This window comes from Rousettus aegyptiacus, unplaced genomic scaffold (assembly GCF_014176215.1).
Source record: "Rousettus aegyptiacus isolate mRouAeg1 unplaced genomic scaffold, mRouAeg1.p scaffold_m13_p_5, whole genome shotgun sequence".
Taxonomy (NCBI): domain Eukaryota; kingdom Metazoa; phylum Chordata; class Mammalia; order Chiroptera; family Pteropodidae; genus Rousettus; species Rousettus aegyptiacus.
Window position 1 is genome coordinate 75,915,508 of NW_023416308.1, and position 21,859 is coordinate 75,937,366.

Below are 21,859 nucleotides of genomic sequence, written 5' to 3' on the forward strand. Positions count from 1 at the left end.
TATATGCTAGGGATTATGCTGAATCCTTTATATATACCACCTCGTTTAATATTACTATCCCCATTTTACATGATTTAAGGCTCATGTGACTTTCCAATGTCACACAGATTATAAGTGGAAAAATTAAGATTTAATTTTAATTAAAAAAAAGATGTTTTTATGTCTCCAAATCCCATGCTAACTACTCTATTGTACTGCCTCCATTACTATCATGTTTTCATATATTGGAAGCATTAAGCAAGCCAGGGATTTAATTAAGCTAACAAAAGGTTATCTTTTACAACAGAGCTTTACACAGAACTGCTTTATTAGTGTCCTAATGGTTCTTTTGCAATAAGCATCAGGCTATGTTCCATCCAGTCTTCCTGGTGTTTTCTTTTATATCTTACTTGCCAAGACTTACCTTAGGCAATAAAAGACCACGTTCACTTTCAACACTCTTTTGCTTCTTTTATTTGGTTACTACTTGTGAAAACACTAAAGATCACAAATACAGGTAATACAGTAAGTCCTCACTTAACATTGCCAAGAGGTTCTGCAACTTTAAGCAAAATGGCGTATAACGAAACCAATTTTACCACAGGTTAACATAAGCAATAGTTAAGTTCCTATGGACTCTCACCAATGTTGTAATAAAACATTGAGCAAAAGGACATTATTTAAAGACCTGCTGTAATTCTTTATTGTTTTTTACTTGGTTCATGACTTTCTCTAATAAAATGCTTCCAAACCTCATAACTAAAGAGATTCTAAAAAAGAGCCACACAAAGCCATTTGGAAGTCATTTGGTTCGAGATAGTAATCTATATGCTACTAAACTATCAAAGATTAATCTTGATTTTTGGTCTGTGTTGCAGGAGAATGGACAGCTCCAAATCTGGGCTACTTTACAGAACTCACTGGAGAGCAGCATTCAAGACCTGACAGACATCAGCCTGGATCTGACTTCATCATTTCTCCTACAGTTTATCATTTCTGTTCAATCTAATAAAAACCTTCCTTTCAAGAAAGAAAAAAGTCAAGGTTGTTATACTCTGGAGAAGTCCCCCACTCACCCTAGGACTTTCTCATAAAACCAAAAGAATGGAACTATATGAATATAATCTTAAATCAGATTAACGAACATTCTATAATCCACTGTAAGCTAAGTGACACACATGTATTCTTAAGGAAACCAGAAGAACGCTAGGAGACTTAGGATTCATGTAAAGGGTACAATCAACAATCGCAGTAATCCAAAGATATCATAAATTGAGTGAGTGTACACTGGTGCTGAATATGCATCCTGTTAAGTTCAACATGCACAGTCATACCTTGTTTCACTGTAAAGTTCCCCCATGCCTCACACATTCAGAAGGATGTCCAAGTCTGAGGCGACTCCCTCAGCATTCCTCTAGACTCCTTTGGCTCCTGGACTCCCCAACAGTGCAGGCTACTTCGACTCAGATCTGTCAGTTCTTCAGGCAGAATGTGAAGAAAGCTCCAAATATCTTTTCTATTCCCTCTCAAGGCATTCATGTACTCACTAGTCTTAGAAGTAAACCATTTATTTGCTAAGGTTAACATGTGTTTGCTAGATGATCTGAATGTAATCTTACAAACCATTATAAAGAAATTTTAAAACTTAAAACAATTTCTACACATAAGTTATTTATAATATAGTCAGCTACATAAGGCAAAAATATTGCCTTAAATACCATAAATATAGGGCAATACATAATTAATTCCCAAATGAGTGGCACAGATAATGTGTATTATGGTCCCAAAGAGGGGGTGAAGTTAAGGAATTATTTGAGGATGTTACAAAATTCTCAAAAATATCCAAACTTTTAAGAACAACATTATTTATCACCTTTTTAACACTGCAATTAAGGATAAAACATGTCTACATTATATTTTGTCCCCAACAAACCAAGCAATCAGTTACAAAAGGAAGATGGTCTCACTCTGTCACGACAACCTGTTATCAACCGGTTATATGGTCAATCCATTTTTAAAATCTGAACTGTGATTTTAATCCATAAGAATCAACGGTCAGTACCACACTCTATCTCTGATGTCTGATGATGCAGCCATTTGTCATCATGCTTTTACTATTATCTCAGCCAAAGGACCAGAAATGAGAAAATGTGGGCACACCTCTCTAACTTTTTTCCTAAGCACACAAGTAGATGGTCTCCTGAGGAGGATTTTTTTCCACTTATCAATTGTGAATAACAGCTATCTGTATAAGGCAGTCAGTTCTAGATAGCAATAACAAGAATGGGTAGCAAAGGAATTTTCTAATCCTTGGGGAAATAGCAGCTTATTTAAATGGCCAGTTGAATGAATTATTTCTATTTTTGTGGAAAACAAGCTTCTGTTTCTATCTTTTTGCTGATTCATCTTTGGGGATCATTAGAGAAGCCTTCTGGAGAAATCATCCTTCATACCTCCTTTGTGACCTTTGAAGGTCACCACGCAGCTAGCATCTTCAGCTGACCAGATCTTCAACTGGGCGTCCATTCCCCCACTCAGAACCACAAGGCCTGATGGGAAAAACCTGCAACAATTCACATCAAACACATGTCCTTCCAATACTCTCTGGAAAAACAAAAGAAAATTCCATGCTAGTTCTCTTGTTCATCCTTTGATGTTCTCTAACCCCTATATCTTTGGTCCCTTAAATAAAATATCTACATGCTATATCCACATGCTGGGTTTGAAAACTGAGGAGGTCCAAAGGATCTCTATAGTTCATTTGTCCACCAGGTAATGTTCTAAGAGCTGTGGGCTCCCTTTCGAGCACTGGCTACAGAGATTGTGGATTTGAATGTCACGGCTCTCACAGCCATCCCTAAGTCTAGTTCCACATATAAAAAGCTGAGAAGGCTTGAGGACTCTTATTAACCTCTTCTTAAAATCCTCTGTATAGTTGGGGGACTTAATTATAAACTCAGTTTAACAGCCTAGCTACTCTGTCTTAGAAACCAATTACTGAAGGCAGTTCATACCAAGGGACCACCCACTTAAGACAGTCACTGGGCTGGGTCCTCCACTGTTTTAGCCCTAATTTGTTCTAGCAAGTCACCAAGCTTGAGGATGTTTCTTAGATTAGCACATAAAATAACAAAGATTCACTGAAGTACAGTGGCACTACATTTTTAGAATGGGCTACTCTTCTTTCCATGACCCAGTCTAAGGTTTCTTAGACCATCCTTCATGTACAAGACTCTAAAAGTATATCCAAAGCCTTTACTCTGAGCTCTCCATTGGAAGCCTGCCAGATCTTCATGGTCCCATCAGCACTAGAAGACACACCAAGGCCTCCACCACTGGAAATGTCCAGGCATGTTATCTGTTCAAAATATAAAACCACCAGTGTTACAAATAATGAAAAGCTCATCTTCCCTCGATATATGGTATAAACCTCCCCTGTTTCACACTCCTCTAAGACTTTTTCAAGCCTATGCTTCCCAACACTAAGGATATATATTTCATGTGAAAGCTGACTTACTATAAACAATCTCCCAAAGAGGCTAGAGCCAATACCTTCTATTTCTCAAAAAAATAAATAAATAAATAAAAGATATTCTTATAACCATCTATAGTCTCCTGCTTCAGCTAAAAAGTTTTCTCTATCCTCATATCATTTCCATAGTTTAAATCTTTTATTTTATTTTAAAATTAAGATATTTCTTTGAATTCTTAGAAAAGACAGTCTTCCAAGATGTACCAGAAGGAGTTAAAGAAAAGCAAAGATGCTTCCAATTTACTTTTTCACATTCTTTCTGTAAAATCCTAATTATGTGTGTGTGCATATTTCAGAACAAGTAAAAAAGAATTCCCAGATTCACTTATGCAGTTTCAATATTAGCAATCTCTTCATGAATGAGAAATTATCGGAATGCCAAATCTTTTTCATATATATATATATGCATACATAGTCCTTTTTATTAAAAAACCCAGCTGCGAAAATTCCAGAAACATACGATTGAGATATATAATCCAAGACATATTTCTAGCAATAATAATTCCCATATGACATAACTATTAAGGAAAAAGTAGAGACTTTGGCTTTACTTATCCAATCTTTCATTTTACTTTGGTCTATGCCATTTAAGCCATAATGAATAAGGTTGCAAGAAATATTAACACTAACACTTTCTGAGACCTTTTCTTCTTTATTTTGGTTCTCCAGAATAGACTGTTAGTTGTGGATCCTCTAATTTTAAGGATTCTTATTTATCTCACATTTTATCATTTATAAAATATTTTCAAACATATTATATCATTTGATCTTCATAATAATCCCATTTTACTCTTGGCTTCCCATGCATTGCTGGGCATTGGGGACACAGAAGTAAATTTGACAGAGCCCTGCCTTCACATTCTAGTGTAGGAGACATATCTCTCAGATCTACTTTTCTTTTCCAAGACCACAGCTCCCACTATAATCCTGGGTCTTAAGTCCGACTACTTGTACTGTCAATCCTTTCAACTCTATGTCTAGCTCCCCAACTATGTGATGAGCCCTGTAAGTGTAAGAACCACATACAGCACTTTCTTACATGAATCACAGGCTATGTGCATAGTAACTACTCAACAAATACCAAATGACGGCAGTTTGGGAAGAAAGATGAAGTACCTCATCAATACTAGATAGGAAAGTGAAGCCATCTGACCTATACCAACAAGACCAACTACTGTCCTCATTTGCAGGGCCCCAGAATGACATATTTAAACACGTTCCTACTCACTCTGAAATCCATTTAATCCCTACAGCGACATAGCTCAACCTCTTTCCCAATTCAAGTGGCATCTATCCAACTATACCTTTGGCTTTATAACGGAGATCTCAAACTTCACATATCCAAACTAGAACTCTTATTTTGCTCTGTATATACCAATACAACTACTTCTCCCCCAATTGGTAAACAGCATCACAGTTTACCCACTTCTCAGGCCGAAATTTTTGGAATTATCCCAACTCCTCGGTTTCTCTCACATATCATATTCAAGTCATTAGCACATATCATACTGAAGTCATTAGCAAATCCTGTCTGGTCCCATATCCACAGAATGTAAGCTCTACACCACAGTTTTATTCATTGCTACAGCCCCAGAGCCCAGAAGAGTACCTGGAATATAGTAGGTAATTAATAAGTACATGAATCATCTAATAATGAGCTCGAATAAGAGAAAGGGAAAATAAGAGAAAAAGGGCACAATTGATCATTTGAAAAAAATAACCTACTTTTCACAAGGTAAGTGGTTTTCCCAATTCCCTCAAGGACTTCATCACTTCTCCAGTAGTCTTCTGCACTATGTTCATATAATGTAACGGCTTTCAACCAGGGACAAATTTGCTCTCTAGGGGACATCTAGCATTGTCTGGAAACATTTTTAGTTGTTATAACTGGGGGTAGTGTCCCACTGGCAACTGGTAGGCAGAGGTCAGGGATGCTGCTAAACATCCTACAGTGCATTGGAACAACCTCCTACAATAAAGAATTATCCAGCTCAAAATGTCAATAGTGCCAAAGTTACCAAGGGTAAGAAACTCTGATATACTGTACTACATCCTCTCAGTTAATGTACTTTTCCTGGAGGGGACAGGGTTATTGTGTTATTTATCTTTGTTACACATCTTTGGGGCCCTAGTACTTAGATCTAAGAAGTAATTAAGTCTAAACTATCCACATCTCCCAAAGTGACAGAATACTGAAGAGTAGATTTTAGGTCATACCAGCTGTCTCCAGCCTCCAAATTTTTATTAAAGAAAAAGAAGAAAGGGAACTAACATTTACTGAATAGCTATTATGTGCCAAATCTGTAACATACTATCCTCTTACAATACCCTCAATAATCTATAATACATTACCCTATTTTTCAGATGAGGAATTTGAGTTTTAAAAGATGATTAAGTAATTTCCACAACATAGCAGAGCTAGTATAGAAACCTAGATCAGAGTCTATCTATTCTTTAGTCACAGCAAAAGAACAGAGAGATCAATGGAACAATCCTAAATATTAGATAAAGATGAAAATTCAAGCCAGTGAGATAAAGAATGGATAACTTTATAGTGCTATGACATGCTAACCACTTCAAAAAGAATGAATTAGATCCCTACTTCAAATCAAATAATGAAGTTTGAGATGTAAAAAATATAACATAAAAATTCAAAGAAAATACTGTATTTATAATCTTAATTAACATTTATATTGTGCTTTCTATGTTCCAGACCTAATTCTGTTTCAATCCTTATAACAACCCTAAAAGAAAAACATTATTTTTACTCCCATTTACAGATAAGGAACCGGTGGCACATGGAATTAAAGAAGTAGACTAATGTCACACAGTTAGCAAGTGACAGAACCAAAATGTGAATCCAAGGAGACAAATCCAATGAGTCTGTCTCTAGAGTTCATGCTCTTACCCATTATGTTGAGCAATTAGAAGTGAATATATATATATATATGTAAAATCATGAACTACTCTAAGCAAGACTCTAAAGGCAGTTACCATAAAGGAATAAACTGATAGGTTTTATTATCTAGAAATATTTTTTTAAAAAAAGAAATAAGAAATATTAAATATATGTATGTCAAAAGACATAATAAGCAAATAGTAGGCTAGAAAAATCTGTAAACTATATGCCAAAGGATTAATAACCTTAATATAAGAGCTCTTACCAATAAAGAAAAAAACTCACACTTAGAAAAATGGGAAAATGACAAAAGAGAGGACAATAAATATATAAAAAGTGGTCAGTCCAATGATTAATCAAAGGAATGCAAATTAAAATAACAATGAGTCTAGGCCATGCCACATGTCCAATCCTGTCTGATCTTGGAAGCTAAGCAGGGTCAGGCCTGGTTAGTACTTGGATGGGAGACCACCTAGGAAGACCAGCTGCTTTAGGTATAAAAAATAAAAGTCTAAAATAACAATGAAATACTTTCAAATTGGTAAAACTTCAACTTCTAATACACTGTATTGGCAGAGTATGTTAGGTCAGACTGGTAGAAAAAAGCAATACAGTAAAAGACTGTAGTAGCTAGATCAATTAATAGTAGATCAATTAATCAAAAACTTCAGTTAAAGTAGGAAATAATAAATAATGATGCATAAATACGTACATTTTATTTTAACTCAAACATATAATTATACATAAAAATTCACTAATATTTTCATTAGTCTACTGATTACTACAAGGAAGCTTCCCCTTGACTTTCTGTTAATAAACTATAACCAAAGGCACACTTTACAAGTTCTAGTTTCTTTAAAGCAAAGCAAATCTTTATTCACATTTACAACGTAATCTAAGAGCAAAAATTAACCTAGGTGTTTTTAAAAAAATCTTTCCCCTAATATTTTGCATTTATCTTATTCACACATACTACAATAGACATAATCACTCTCTGTCTTTTCACATTCATATGACATTGGTTTAACATACTTAATTGATAAGATAATTTCAAAAACAATATAACTGGCACTGCAACTGACTCTTGGTAAGTAGAAGTATGCAGACCTCAGAGAAGAGCTTATGAACTGGGAATATGCTGTGGAGATCAGTCGCTATGTTTTACAGAGGAAATGCTGAGTAACAGTTGACTCAATAAATCAGTTAAGTGGAAGTCAGTCAGAATATACCAAAAGACTTATAATTTGCATCCTCTGTGACTCAGTAACTCTACTTTCACAAATGTACTCTAGTTTCTTCCTACCTTTGTGAGCAATGGGTTAGCTATATCATCAAAATAGGAATTCATGAAATTGGAATAACTCAATGTCCAATAATGTAAGATTGGAAAAATTGTAGTAAAATCAGAGAGTACTATGCAGCACTTTAAAAAATACATAGAAAGATAACATAGAATGATGTATATAACAAGCAAGTTATAAAATAGTATATAGTGTAAAAACCTATTGTGGTAAAATATCTAAAGAAAAAAGATTGGGAGAATCAAATAAGCCATTGATACTTGAAAATTAGCATGATGCTGGCACACAGTAGTTCACAACAGCTATCTTTTTTATAGAAATATGAGTGATTCATTTTCTTTCATGTTTCCTAAGTTTTTATCACTAAAAGTATGTTTTGCAATAAGAGGAAAAAATAGCTATTGTTAAAAATGTACTATACAGTAAGTGGAAGGCTTTAATGTAATCAGTTTATACACCTATTTCTCACTTTTACTTCCAAAAGTCCATGGTAGTAGAAAGGACTTTAATCAGAAAGACCGTTGAACGTTATTCCTCAATAAGCTATACTTGGGAAAATGTCCTTGTCCTATAGGAAAAGGGACAGAAATATGTGCAGTGAGTGGCAAATTATGCAAATGTCAGCTACTATTATCATCATCCAAAAGCTAGTAAGCAGCTCTGCTAAAACATATATAAGGAAATTTTCTTTCAAAATTCCTTTCTTTAAGATTACCATTGAGTGGATTTACATACATATTCTAGTCCTAAACATCACACTCATCAACTATGTTATCTTAAAATGTAAAGTAAATGAAAGAAACATTAATTATGAATGTTTATAGCACTAGACATGCAGATAAAGTATTAACGTGCTATTCTCATTTTATCAAAATACTTACACTCTTTGCATGAATTCTGGAAAAAGTAGTGTATGGTGCCAAAAACTTCGAAGATGAATTTTCCTTTGGACATGAAATATGAATGCTTTTCTAAACAGAGCAGGAAAGATGAAATACATCAGTAAAGCTACCCCAATAGAAGTAAGGCCTCTTAAACAAAACATGAGGACAACAGAAAATTCTCACCTTTTAAGTGTTTCCTCTCTAATCCTCCTTCCCTAGCCCATAAAAACTATCACCTTTCACTACAGGGGCTGCAATGTAATTTGTAATCGCTGAGATGCCATTATCCTTTTATGTTAAACTGCCCCATAGAAGACAAACCAACACTAAGATATAACTGACAAACATGAGAACATTAATTTTTAGAAGAAAGTCTAATATCAGTATGTTTAATTAGCAGTGAAACAGGGAATAGGATCAACAGATGTGAGGAAACAGCATCAGCCCTCAAACAAGGGGCCTAAAAGACTAGACTGAAAGTAAACTTGCTGCCTTTAAGGACTTTCAGAAAAAATGTTAAGATTAGTGACATCTAGTTAGCAGAGAAAACCGGTAAAGTAAATTATGGTACACTTTCACAACGTCTTACAAGAGTGGTCAGGCTTGTGGTACTCATTCCCACCTAAAACTTAAACTGACTGTAGTAAATAGACTGGTTTTCATCATGGTCATAGCTGTATTATGATCCCCCAGGTGTTCTGGCTAGTTATTATCACATATCTTTCAACTATTATATCAAGATAACACTGGTGACATAGTAGGAAATTCTACCTAGAAACAATGTTAGGGTCAGGTAACATGAATTGCTAAAGGCAGCCTTTGTAACCATCACAGGTAAGTACGTTGGTGTTTCCGGGTAGTATGTGTAGAGGTATAAAAGACTTGGCAACCCAGTCTTCTCAGTACATATCTCCCATACAGAGCTGAGGAGCTACACTCACCACATGGCCCCTAATCTGTTCTCTTACAGTTTCTGGAAATCATGCTGGGTAATGCAAATGTCTTCAATAACCAAGATTTTCCGAACCTCTTTATAAGGCTAATCTATTTACAACAAGCAGAGGCCTCACAGTTCATTAGAAAAAACAGTTTCAAATTAACATGCTCTTATTACAGGTCTTCTACTCCTTTAAAAAGACAAGTAGAATATCTGTACAAACAGTAACTTCTTAGCCAGCATATTCATGTCTGGGTGTCTACAGGCCTTTCATTAAATCGAGTTTTTGCTTCTAACCACATGACAAAGCCCATACAGCTGCCAGAGAGCTGAACTGTATTTGGAATTGTTTCCTGTACCCGAAACTAAAGCGTCAGCTAAACTCTCCTGGCTAAATATTCAAGGACACAAGGAGCTCTGAGCGCTTAGGATTCAGGCCTCTGTTGGCATTGGTTTGCTCTCAGAAGACTTCATTTCTTTGGAGCTAATTACATAAAAGATTTCAAGAATCAGCCACTACACTAAATCATGAATTTTTCCTGCTTATGAATCCTGCAATTCAACCTTTAACCCATAAACAGACTATGAAGGAAGATAAATGCTGAACTACCTTCCATCGTCAGCAGTAGAAAATCATGCTGTTATTAAAAATAATTTAAAGAAAAGCTACAGGAGATATCAAAACAAACAGAACAGACAAAATTCAGGGGTGGGACATGGAGTTTGAGTATTCTACACTAAAATAAAATTCAAAGGACAAACTTTTTGTCCTTTGGGATTAGGTTTTTAAGCATACTGACAGATATGTTTAAAAGAACAAAAGTAGCAATATCAAATAACAAAATGACTCATGGCAGTTAGGAAAGAAATGAACACTCAACCATAAGCACTTATTGTCTGACCTAGCAGGTATACAGTAGAAATTAGCAATCACGTTGGAAGATTGGAATTGTACCAGAGTCTGCGTATGAAGGGAAGAAAGGAAGTCAGCACCAAGGCTATGGATGGATACTGGTGAAATACTCGGGAAAAATGAAGGCTTGCAAGGTGGTGTTATAATTAGAGTTAAAAGAACTTGGTTTCAATTCCAATATATAGCCTAACTACTTTTGATTATTAAGGGTAATCAGTCTGACTACATATCTGCAAAATAGAAATTTAAAATCCCAAATCCAAAGGATTATTTTGATAAAAAATTCATTTTTGTAATATCTTACATATGTTCATTCATATGTAGTCTCACACCCGCCAATCAGCCTATAAGGTAGAATATTATCTTTTTTATAGATGAGGAAACTGAGGCTCAGGGAAATGAGCTATTTGTCCAAAATTACATTGCTAGTGAGTGTGAGAATTAACTAAGAGCTGGACTCAGATCTTCTGACACTTTCCACAATATCACAGGTGTTTATGAAAAATAAATATAAGATATATAATAACATGTAGCCTATTACCTTGCACAGAGGGTAATGAATAAATATTTGCTTAAAATCTTATGTAAAAGAGAAAGTATTCTCTATTCTTGTCAGTATACCGGAAATATTTTACAACTAAAAAAGTTTAATTACACACATAAAAAAAGGAACCAAAAAAAAAAAAAAGAAAAGGCTGGTTTACCTTTTGGTAATCATGTCACCAGAAGATATTGACTGCAGCCATCAGAATGAGTAAGGAAAGTCAGATCAGGGGTTCTGCAACACTTAGTTTGGCCATTTACTCACCTCAGAGACCAAGTAGAAAAACTATTAAGTACTATTAATATAGGTCTTCACCAAGGCCCAACCAGACAGATAATGCTATGCTGTATGACATGGTAAGCACTAGCCACATAAGATTATTCAGCACTTAAAATGTAGCCAGTACAAATGAGGAACTGGATTTTAAATTTTATTTAAAGTTTAATTTAAAAACTGATATTTGATCCAGTTATTGGAAAATGTTTTAAGTATGTCTGGAACTATTTGGGTATGTGAATCTATGTTTTCAACTGTAAATTGTATAAAACCCAAATATTTATCAAGCATTTCAATTAAAAAAATTAGAGTCCAAATTGAGATGTTCCTTAAGTGTAAAATATACACAGGATCTCAAAGACTCAATAATGAATGTAAACTATCTCATTATTAATTTTTATATTAGTTATAGTTGAAATAATATTTTAGATATCTTGGGTTAAATAAACTATTATTAAAATTAATTAGAATTAATATATTATTAAAATTAATTTTACTTGTTTCTTTTTACCTTTTTTTATGTGGCTACTAGAAAATTTTAAATTGTACATATGACTCACATTATTTATCTGTTGGACAGCACTGGTATAAGGGAAGTAAGACGAAGTTTGCATCTGAAAGTATATGTAAAACTACAAAAGAAAAAAAAAACTCTTGACATTCAAAGGCAGTAAAAACTGTGACTACTGTATAAGTGAAACGGAAATGACACTGAAACATAGATAGTATAAATATCTGAAGTAGATATATAGGTACTACCATAGCTTTGGACACGGTGCCATCTAGAAGACAAAATAACCCACCTTGTTAATTTCATTCACAATAAATCCTTCTGAAGCTGTGACCTCTGGGATGCCATCAAGGCCAATTCCTTGACAAGTGAGGCTGCCATACAAAGTTGGTTTCCCTATATAGCAGAAAAGAAGTATGTGTCAAAAAATAATACAAATTTAATATTTTTCTCCTCGAAGACCCAATTCGGGCATCTATATAGACGGTAGAAAATTGACTCATGAAAGAAAAGCAGGTACCTGTGTTAAAAATGAGGCAAAGCAGAAAGAGCATTAGCCTAAGCAAACCTAATTTAGGAGGGAATATGTTCAAGGGCTACAAGTTAGGGAAAAAAATTTAAAGATATAATATAGCATTTGTAGAGAAAGCTACTAAAGTCATCTCAACCTCAGTTTTACTGACTGTGAAATGAAATTCTTCCAGGATGAACTGTGAAGATCAACATGAATATATGCATTTATCCACGGTATATACACATAATACATAGTAAAGAGTTAAGTTTCATTAATCTGGAAAATGTGCTTAAGAATACTGCTTTTGCTAAATAAGATATTATCTTATACATAAATATATGCAGAAGGTAGAATGGAATTCAAAACAACTTTATTCTTATTCTGCACCTTATATATACACTTCTGTAACAATTCATAACATACTGTTTACATTTCTGACCTTCCCACTAAACTGTGAAGTTCTTGAGCTCAGAAACTAGCAGGTTGCTAGAAACTATTCAGCAAATAACTACTGCACCAAACTGAAATTCAAGGAGTAAAAAGGAAGTAAAAATCAAGGATTCACACAGAATAGGAGGGCTTCCTAGAGAGGGTGGGATTTGAGTAAAACGTTGAAAAAAAGATAAAACTAACTAGTCAAAAGATAAGGAAAAGGAAACTCCAAGTCAGGGAGGGGGCATGTCAAGAACAAAATAAGGCAGAACAAGGGGGTAAGAGGAATCAATTAATATACCAAATTGGTTACAACAGTATATCATTTCAATCAATCTCTTGTGAGCACACTCAATGACCTCTCTACATTTGTAAAATCACTTAAATAATCTCAGGGTTTTTTTCTATATATTAGAGCTGGTTTTAATTTGACCACTCACCTTCTACATTTCTACATGCAGGCTGCTGATTGCTGCTACAGAAAAGGACACAATTGTGCAGACTGGCACCACTACAATTCATGCTTCCAAACTCTGCACATTTTTGCAGTTCTTTTGCCTCTTCTATTCCCCATAGAAACCAATTCTCATTACATCTATCCTGCCTTCAAAATCTTACTAGTCAAAAAGTGGAAACAACTCAAATGTCCATCAACTGATGAATGGATTAAAACTGTGGTGTATCCATCAAAAGACATAAGGTGCCTCAATGGATAAGAAAACAAGACCTATACATATGCTGCCTACAAGAGATCTACTTTCAATCAAAAGACACACAGAGACTGAAAGTAATAAACTTATAGGGATGGAAAATGATAATTCGTGAAAATGAAAAATTAAAAAAAGCTGGGGTAGCAATATTCATATCAGACAAAACACACTTTATAACAAGAGATAAAGAAGGAACTAGTGATTCCATTTTAGGGTATTTATCCAAAGGAACCCAAAACACTAATTCAAAAGACATATACATCCCTATGTTTCATTACAACATTATTTATAATAGCCAAGATATAAAAGCTACTTCAGAGTCCACTGATAGACAAATGGATAAAGAAGATGTGCTACATATACACAATGGAATATTACTCAGTCATAAAGAGTGAGGTCTTGCCATTTGCAATAATATGGATGGACCTAGACAGTATTATATTAAGTGAAATAAGTCAGACAGGGAAAGACAAATACCATATGACTTCACTTATATGTGGAATCTAAAATATAAACAAACAAAAAAGAAACAAACTTACAGATACAGAGAACATTTTGATGGCTGCCAGATGAAAAGGGGGTTGAGGGAATGGGTGAAAAGGGGGGAGTGATTAAGATGTGCAAATTGCCAGTTATAAAAACAGTCACAGGGATGTAAAGTACAGCATAGAGATTATAATATTTTAATAATATTGTAGTAACTATGTATGGTATCAGATGGGTACCAGACTTACTGGGGTGACTACTTCTTAAGTTATATAAATGTGTAATCACTATGTTGTACAGCTGAAATTAATACAATTTATGTCAACTGTAACTGAAAAATAAAAAATTATTTTTTAAAATGTGGTGTATCCATACAATAGAATATTACTTGGCTACAAAGAGAAATGAATGCTGCAAAATGGATAAACCTTGAAAATGTTATGCTAAATAAAAGAAGTCAGACACAAAAGGCCACATATTACATGATTCCATTTACATGAAATGTCCAAAACAGGCAAATCTATAGAGACAGAAAGTCAATTAGTGGTTCCTACAGGCTAGGAGGATAAGGTTTCTTTTAGGGGTGATGAAAATGTTTTGGAATAGATAGTGGTGATAGACACACAACTCTGTAAATATACTAAATTCACTGAATTGTATACTTTAAAAAGTTAGACATTATTGTATGTAAATTGTATCTCAATAAGGGTGTTATTTTTTTCAATTAAAATCCTAATAGTACCTACCTCATTGTAAGAAAGAAGGGTTGTGAAAAAGAACTAATATGTATAAAAGCATCTAGCATATAGATAGCACAATTTTAATTTAATAAAACTGTTATTTTAAAAAATAAAACAAAAAATACTCTCCCTTAAGAGCTCACCCCACCTCTAACATCACAAAGAAAACTGAGGCTGTAAGATATTCTCTATGTCCATGCCTACATATTTATTTACATCTGCACTTATACTCACCTTCTTTCACCTTAGACTTTTAGATACAATACAACCTCCTCCTCTCTCCTCTAAGACAAAGGTAGTTCAGTTAGCTCTTCTCTCCTTACTATATTTTAATTGTTCTTCAATTAGTTCTTATCTTAGAAATAAAACAAAACCCTTGACCTTCTAGTTACCATTCTCTCTTCTATGCAGCACCAATTTCCTCAAAAGAAAACTGTTTAAAACTCTATTTCCCATAGAAATATATTATTAAAGACAAAGATATCTGAAATGAAAAACAATCAGTAAAACAAAACTTTCTGACAAATTTAGAAAGAATTATTTTTTTTTTAAATGTTACTACACTATGCAAATAAATGGATGGAAATAACACAGGAGTTTCATTCAAAGGAAAAACTGTTAAGACTTGGGAACTCTGGATATAGTGGGGGGAAGTGAAGTGATTAGGTTTTACACTCTGATGTCTAGAATGATGTTAACTTAAGAAATGAGAAAATTAAGAAAGAAAACCTATTTGACAAGAGAACTGCTCAGCTTGTTTTTGGATGTGATAAACTCAAGATGACATTGAGAGCTTCAAGCAGAAACAGGTAGCAAACAACTGTTCAATCTCTGCTTGAAACTGAAGAGAAGTCAGGGCTAGAGCTATAGATCTAAGAATCGATATTCTAAGAGACTGTGTTAGATGCATCAGCAATGTCTCAATGAATAAGTTTAGGGCTTCTAAATGGAAAACCAATCTGAAGGTCTTCCCCTAGAATGAAGAAATCGGGGTGATGTCAGTACAGCACAGACTGGGTAAGAATGTTTGAAGACTATGAGCATGTGCAAGGAGTTTGGGCCAGGAGAGAGTAGGAAGCTCTCTTCTAGGAGGAGTAAACCTTTTTGATAAAGGGAATCCATATAGATTTAAAGATATTACCTGGAGGGTGACAACTCAGCCAAGCCTCTCCTTCATCCTTCCTATGATCCTATGAAGAGAGACAAAGCCTAATTAGGCTCACTCCACTGTTGAAAAGGATGCCACTGGTGCAAGTGGATAAAGAAAATCATGTAATTTCCAGTTTGGCCATACTACTTAGACATGACCTAGTCTAACATCTCATTCAGGCATAGATTATTCTAAGACAAACTTTATTTGTTGAAGAAATATTTGTGGATTAATATTTGTGGATTAATATTTATGCATTTATCTGCTGGTAAACTGAGGCTCAAATATTCCATCAATAGGGAATTCACTATTTATTTATAACAGTACGGCTTTGAAAAATCAAGTATTCTATATTTAGATATTTACTGTAAGCCAGGCCCTGTGCTAGGCACTTTGCATATAGCACCACTAATCCACACAACAATTTAACAATATATCTTTTATTTTCCCCATGTTAAAGAAAAAAACTGAAGCTCAGAGAGAAGTGACTTGCCCAATGTCACTGTTATGAAACAGGAATTGAAACCTCTGACTAGTATACAATGTCTGTGTTCTACCACCTTACAGACATTTCATGTTTTAGAATGCATTTTCCCAATCATTCATATCATTATTTCATCATCCTAATACTCTTATAGTAGAAAGGGCCTAGGCTTTTAAGACAGAAAGACACAGGTCGCCAGCAATTCTCTTATTAGTTACATGATCTTGGGCAAATTATTTCCCAATTCTGATTCTGCATTTTCTCATAGGCGCCTGGTAGCCCTCAATAAATGTATTTTTCCTTTATGACTTATCACACAATCTGTGTTGTATTAAGTAATGTGTACTTTATTTTAGTCCATTTAGTAAGGTGTAAGTTTCTTAAACACAGAAATGTTTTGCTCCTCTTTACCATCGTTTCCATTCGAAAACCTTTGTTAGTAATAACAGTTGCCATTCATGGCACTGCTGTATTCATCCTGATGCCTAGAGTAGTAACTTGCACAGCATATGTTTAATAAATATATGTTAAGTAAATTAAGTTTCCTGTGTATTCCCAATTAAGTTGTTAGTTTAAGGGCGGGAATCACACCTTAAGTTTAGAGTACACATATGAACTGCATCGAGCATCTATTTAGCTCAGAGTCAGTACATGGTAGATGCTATTTACTGAATATAATGGTCCAATATGATTACTATACCACTAGGGACCGAGGAGGATACAGAGATTTCATCACACATTCAAAGACAATATGGTGGTGACTACAGGGACTTTTGCCACTAGCTGACGACCAATAAATATTTCCTAAATGACTATGACACCTCGGCCTCCTGCCTCCCCGTCTTCCTGTCTTCCTACAACTCATTGATCCTAGTTCTGATTCTTGGATCACACAGCGCTTATGTGTTCCCCTAGCTTCAGGATAGCTCTCCAGAGAAGGAAAAACGATGACCATGTGGGTTTGAGACTTCTCTTTCCCAGTGCTCCCTCAACAACTGATGGAGTAACCCCTATGGATATCCTGGATTGGGCATGTCTCTCAACAAAAAGGTAACATCCGCTACCCGCCTCCTCTGTCCCGGTTCTAGGACTGGTTTCACCTGAGGGCTTGAGCCCAGTCGCTCTGAATCCTCAAAGGCGCCGCCATCTTGACTCCCCCGCCCCCACCTTCACCAGCCCGCCTCTTCCGCTCTTCCCCGGAAGTAGGTCTGCCGAAGGGCTGCGGCGAGGCGGTGGGCGGGATCTACACTGAGAGGCCACCAATGAAAATACGCAGTGGGTCCCTCCCTCCAACTTCCGCGTGCGCGCTCCCCACAGAGACCAGTTCCTGACTGGAGGGTCGGAAGAGTGCCAAGTGCGCGTTCGGGTCCTCTTGTTATCCTATTCGGTGAGCACTGCGTGCCGCGTCCTTGCACGGTGAAGCGTAACGGGCACAACGGGGGCGCGCCCAGCGGCTGTGCGGCGCATTCTCATGAAGGTGGCAGAGGATCTCGAGGTGATTTGGTCACTTGGATTTCTCTGCTTTCCGATCCTTTACCATGCCTTCCTGGTCCAGGCCAGCCTCCCGATCCAGCTGCGGACCATTTGACCTACCTAATCTTTGAGCAAGAGTCTTCCCTCTTTTTATGCTAAGAGAGACTGAAGCCGGATGTGGTGGGGACAAAAGTAAGGTAGCATTTACTGAGCCCTGTTGTATCCCATGCATTTGGCATCATTATGTTAATCCTTACAGTAATTATGCTAGTTAAATATTACTATAAATATTACATGGTAAGGCGTGTGCCGGTATTCGAACCCAGATTTCTTGGTTTAGGATCCAAGGCACGTCTTTTCCCCCATTGTGCCCGCTGTAAGAGGTTTGCCCTTGCCTGTAAGGAGCTCACAGTGTATTTAGGAAGAGGCAACATGTACAGTAATAGAAACTATCATTTATTGAACTCTGAACGTGCCAGGCTCCTTACATGTATTATCTCATTTAGTTTTCAACAATTTTGTGAGGTAGATATTATCTCTATTTTTCAAGAGAGATTATGAAGTAATTTGCTCAAGGTCGCCCAATATGTCAGTGACAAAGCTAGTTTTCCAAACCTGTTTTATTTTCAAAGCCCGTTTTCCCCCTCAGGTTATACTCCTTCCAAAGCAAATGCGTTTTATGTGGGCTATTGAGTGCTTAAATGCTTTTTATGACTTCTCTGTTGCCCTCCAAATGCCTTAACATAGCTAACTAACAAGGCCTGGCAATGATCAGATACTTTCTCATCTTGCCAATTCAATTCGTTTTGTTTTCTCCTCATACTACTCTCAATTCTCCAGTCATACAGAACTTTCCATTACTCTTATATGTTAAATTGTCTCAACCCCCTGCCCACCCTGTTCTTCCATTAACTAGAAATATTCTTCCTTTTCTTCTCTGGTCAATTTCTATTCATCTTTCAGGGTCAGTTTAGAAACTACTTCCTCCAGGAAGCTTTCCCTGCCTGTTCTTGGTCTTGTCTGGATTAGGTATCACTCCTCCACTCTGTTCCCAATATGAGCTATATGTACATGCTTTATAGTAAACTGATCTGTCCTGGTTACTCCTATATCCTCAATTCTAGCATAGTGCTTGGTACACCAGAGGTACTCAACTCTAGCATAGTGCCTGGTACATGGTACATGAGAGGTGATCATTTGCTGAGTGAATCAGAGACACTGGAAAGGGATTATGAAGTCCTAGCTCCTTTATAGCCTGCCTTGGTGAAATCTGTACAAAGGCTGAGGTCGTTTCTCTTTAAGACTTTCATAAGTTCCTTTTGTATGCTGTCTTCTGCTGGATATTCTGAAGCTTATGATCTTGGGAAGACAGTCTAGACAAATATACTTCACATTAAGTACTCTCACCTCTCAGACTCATCTCTGGTCTTTTCATACTGTATACTATAGCCACAACTCTCTCATTCCTCCCATATGTCAAACTGTCCTCATATTTGGCTATTTTCCTAAGTGTTGAACTTCGTCCTTCTCCACCAATAGAATAAGGCCAATAGGAGAAAAGAAAAAAGATTAATTTGGGGTGAATCAGAGATCACTTCTTCAGAAAGATGACATTTCATCTGATTTAAATGCCATTATAATCCATTCGAGCGTATGTAGTGTTGTGCTAAGCACTCTCAAATACTTTAGATCATACTGTTCAGTTCAAACCATTTTGCAGGCCTTCTCTCTGCCAGGCCTAGTGCCGGGGGCACCAAGTTGAACCAGGCCCATTATCTGTCCTCAAATAGCTTATAGTCTGCAAAGGGAGACATATGCATAAATAGCTTATAACAGTGTAGTGGTCAGTGTTATTTATAATAGAGGAATCTTATATATAATCATGTCCCTACTCTAATCTTACCTCCATTGATATCTAGAAACTCCTGAAGATGTCAACTCAAGGCCATACCTGGGCCCAACAGGTGAAGAAGGAGGGTGAGGAAGAGGACCCACTGGACCAGCTGATTTCTCGCTCTGGCTGTGCCGCTTCTCACTATGCAGTGCAGGAGTGCATGGCCCAGCACCAGGACTGGCGACAGTGCCAGCCACAGGTGCAGGCCTTCAGGGACTGCATGAGTGAACAGCAGGCAAGGCGGCGGGAAGAGCTGCAAAGGAGGAAGGAGCAAGGCAGTACCCACAGCTGAGACCCCAAACCATCTATCCCTAGAGGATAGCACCCAGAGAGGTCACAGATGGGAGGAAGAAATCCTAAACAGTGGAAGTGTGGGCCAAGAGGTATAAAACTTGGGGATAGTCTTTTGGACTCAGGTTGAGAGCCGGGCAGCTATGGGTTTAGACATGACTGCCATAAAGACCTGTCGTATTTGCATGGTGGGATCTCATACATCTTCACCCATCTTGTTCCATGAATATTAAATATTGACCAGTATTTGCTGTGTAAAACAAAGAAAAGGGATGCTTTTCTATTCTACACCCGGTCAGTGTGCCAAGTACTGAGCTGATTACAGGGACATTGAATCTTAAAAGTAAATTCACAATCTAAAGGTAAATTGGTTACCTAATCAGGTCTTCATTTATTTAGTCGTTGATTCAACAGTAAGTTTTTCTGAGACCTGATGTGTCAGGCATTGTTGGAAACTGATTTGATGAATAATATCTCTGCCTTCATGCTGCTTAGTCTAGTTTGAGAAATAAAACAACACTGGAACAACTAATTCCTGACAGTGATATAAATGATTTTATCTTTTAGAAGTTGTTATGGGTGTTTCATTCATTCTAATGAAAGGAAAAAAGCAAATGAGAAGAAAAAATATGTGCCTCTCTTATGCCAGAATATGTTGAATTAATAGATGCAGAGTCTGACCTTAGCATACTCCTAACCCAACAAATACAATGTTGGCTCGACATTTAAAAAGTACATTTAACATAAAATACAGATATTCTGCTTTCGAGAAATAGAGAAGTTGTCAACATGGAGCTTATATTCCTACTTGACAACAATTTGCGAGAGCTGAATAATGGTTTCTCTTTTAGGTGATTGTGTTCTCTGGTTCATAAGTTACCACCACTTCTCATTTGGCTTCCATGGAACTACATTGCCCATTCTATTACTTTCTGCCTCACCCTATAAGACATTGGGAATGGAAGGAAGTTGGAAAAGTGATCACTGTCATAGAAGCTGGAATGCAAAGGGATATCTATTTTCATCATCATCAGTAACGTTTCTTGAGTTTGTGTATATATATGTGTGTGTATATATATATATTTATATATATACACACACATATATTCATATATACATACACACATATCTCATATTTTTATATATTAGAAGTACAAATCTAGAGTATAGTAGACCCTAATGCTACTTTTGTGTTGGTATTTGTGGAGGAGAGAAATAGGGGAGAAGATAGGAGGGATACCAGTTTAAAGAACAATATAATCCAATTTCAGCCTTCAAGCAGAAAGGGATGATTAGGGGTGTGTGTGTGAAGATCAATCTGTGCTCAGCACAGTGAGTCGTCAGGGAGTAGTGTGGACTGGAGCTTTTAGCAAGAATCTCAAGGAAGAGAAGGGATTTAGTTGGATTGAATCTTCGAACGTAAAGTAGATATTACCCATTTGTAACATATTTAACAGAAAGGATCACCATCTGCAACAAATGAAAAGTACCTAGGAATCAGCAAGAAAAAGCAAGCAGCACAATTAAAAAGTGAGCAGTTAAATATGCCCCTGAAACAGGAAAATGTAAATATATTCTACATCATTAATAATAAGAGAAATGCAAATTTTAAAAACTATTATTAGCTAATCCTCTTGACAAAAATCAAAAGAATATATAATGACTAGTATTGGTGGGGATGGAGAAAAACATTCACACTGTTGTAGGAATCATAATTTTGTAAAGCTTTTGGAGGGATCTATAAGTATTTTAAATATTTAAACAGCAATTCCTCTATTAGGAATCCTCAAAAACATTTTACAAGATGTATATACTATTATGTTCATTGCAGCATTGTTTATAATAGTGAGTATATGGTCACAGTGTGACCTCATTCCATCAATAAGGATTCTATTTGCTTATATAGTCA

At 36.0% G+C, this 21,859-nt stretch overlaps 2 protein-coding genes across 8 annotated transcripts in view; one reads left to right on the forward strand and one right to left on the reverse strand.

Moving 5' to 3' along the window:
• The window catches only part of PAAF1 (proteasomal ATPase associated factor 1), a 34,954-nt gene extending 17,478 nt beyond the window's left edge, over positions 1-17,476 (reverse strand). The window contains exons 1-6 of one of the 4 annotated variants that reach the window (XR_004950986.1): positions 17,393-17,470; positions 15,800-15,840; positions 12,069-12,172; positions 8,593-8,682; positions 3,239-3,337; positions 2,433-2,583 (exon numbers count right to left, since the gene is read on the reverse strand). Coding sequence is in view for 3 of the 4 variants with exons in the window: in XM_036221352.1 (XP_036077245.1) it covers positions 2,433-2,583; positions 3,239-3,337; positions 8,593-8,682; positions 12,069-12,172; positions 15,800-15,840; positions 17,393-17,439 (532 nt within the window). In the remaining variant the exon portion in view is untranslated. Of the gene's footprint in view, positions 1-2,432; positions 2,584-3,238; positions 3,338-8,592; positions 8,683-12,068; positions 12,173-15,799; positions 15,841-17,360 lie in introns of all 4 variants that reach the window. The other 3 variants (XM_036221352.1, XM_036221354.1, XM_036221353.1) reach the window with 3 other exon arrangements.
• Positions 17,477-17,580: 104 nt separating this feature from the next.
• LOC107519130 (cytochrome c oxidase assembly factor 4 homolog, mitochondrial) lies at positions 17,581-20,516 on the forward strand. Of its 4 annotated transcripts, none has more exons than XM_016161425.2 (2): positions 17,581-17,679; positions 19,685-20,516. In XM_016161425.2, exon 2 carries the CDS (start codon positions 19,697-19,699, stop codon positions 19,949-19,951), a length of 255 nt encoding a protein of 84 aa, XP_016016911.2. In that variant the 5' UTR covers positions 17,581-17,679; positions 19,685-19,696; the 3' UTR covers positions 19,952-20,516. The 4 variants fall into 4 exon arrangements, with proteins under 4 accessions (XP_016016911.2, XP_016016909.2, XP_016016908.2 ...); XM_016161423.2 differs by having other exon boundaries at positions 17,655-17,787; XM_016161422.2 differs by lacking the exon at positions 17,581-17,679 and adding an exon at positions 17,691-17,962.
• Positions 20,517-21,859: the final 1,343 nt, after the last annotated feature.

What these genes read in the sequence shown, in the direction of transcription:
- LOC107519130 (XM_016161422.2), top strand. Translation starts at nt 17,918, where the DNA reads ATGCTAAGAGAGACTGAAGCCGGATGTGGTGGGGACAAAAGTAAG. An exon ending in GTGGTGGGGACAAAAGTAAG is followed by an intron (nt 17,963 to 19,684) that starts GTAGCATTTACT and finishes ATTGATATCTAG; the next exon opens with AAACTCCTGAAGATGTCAAC.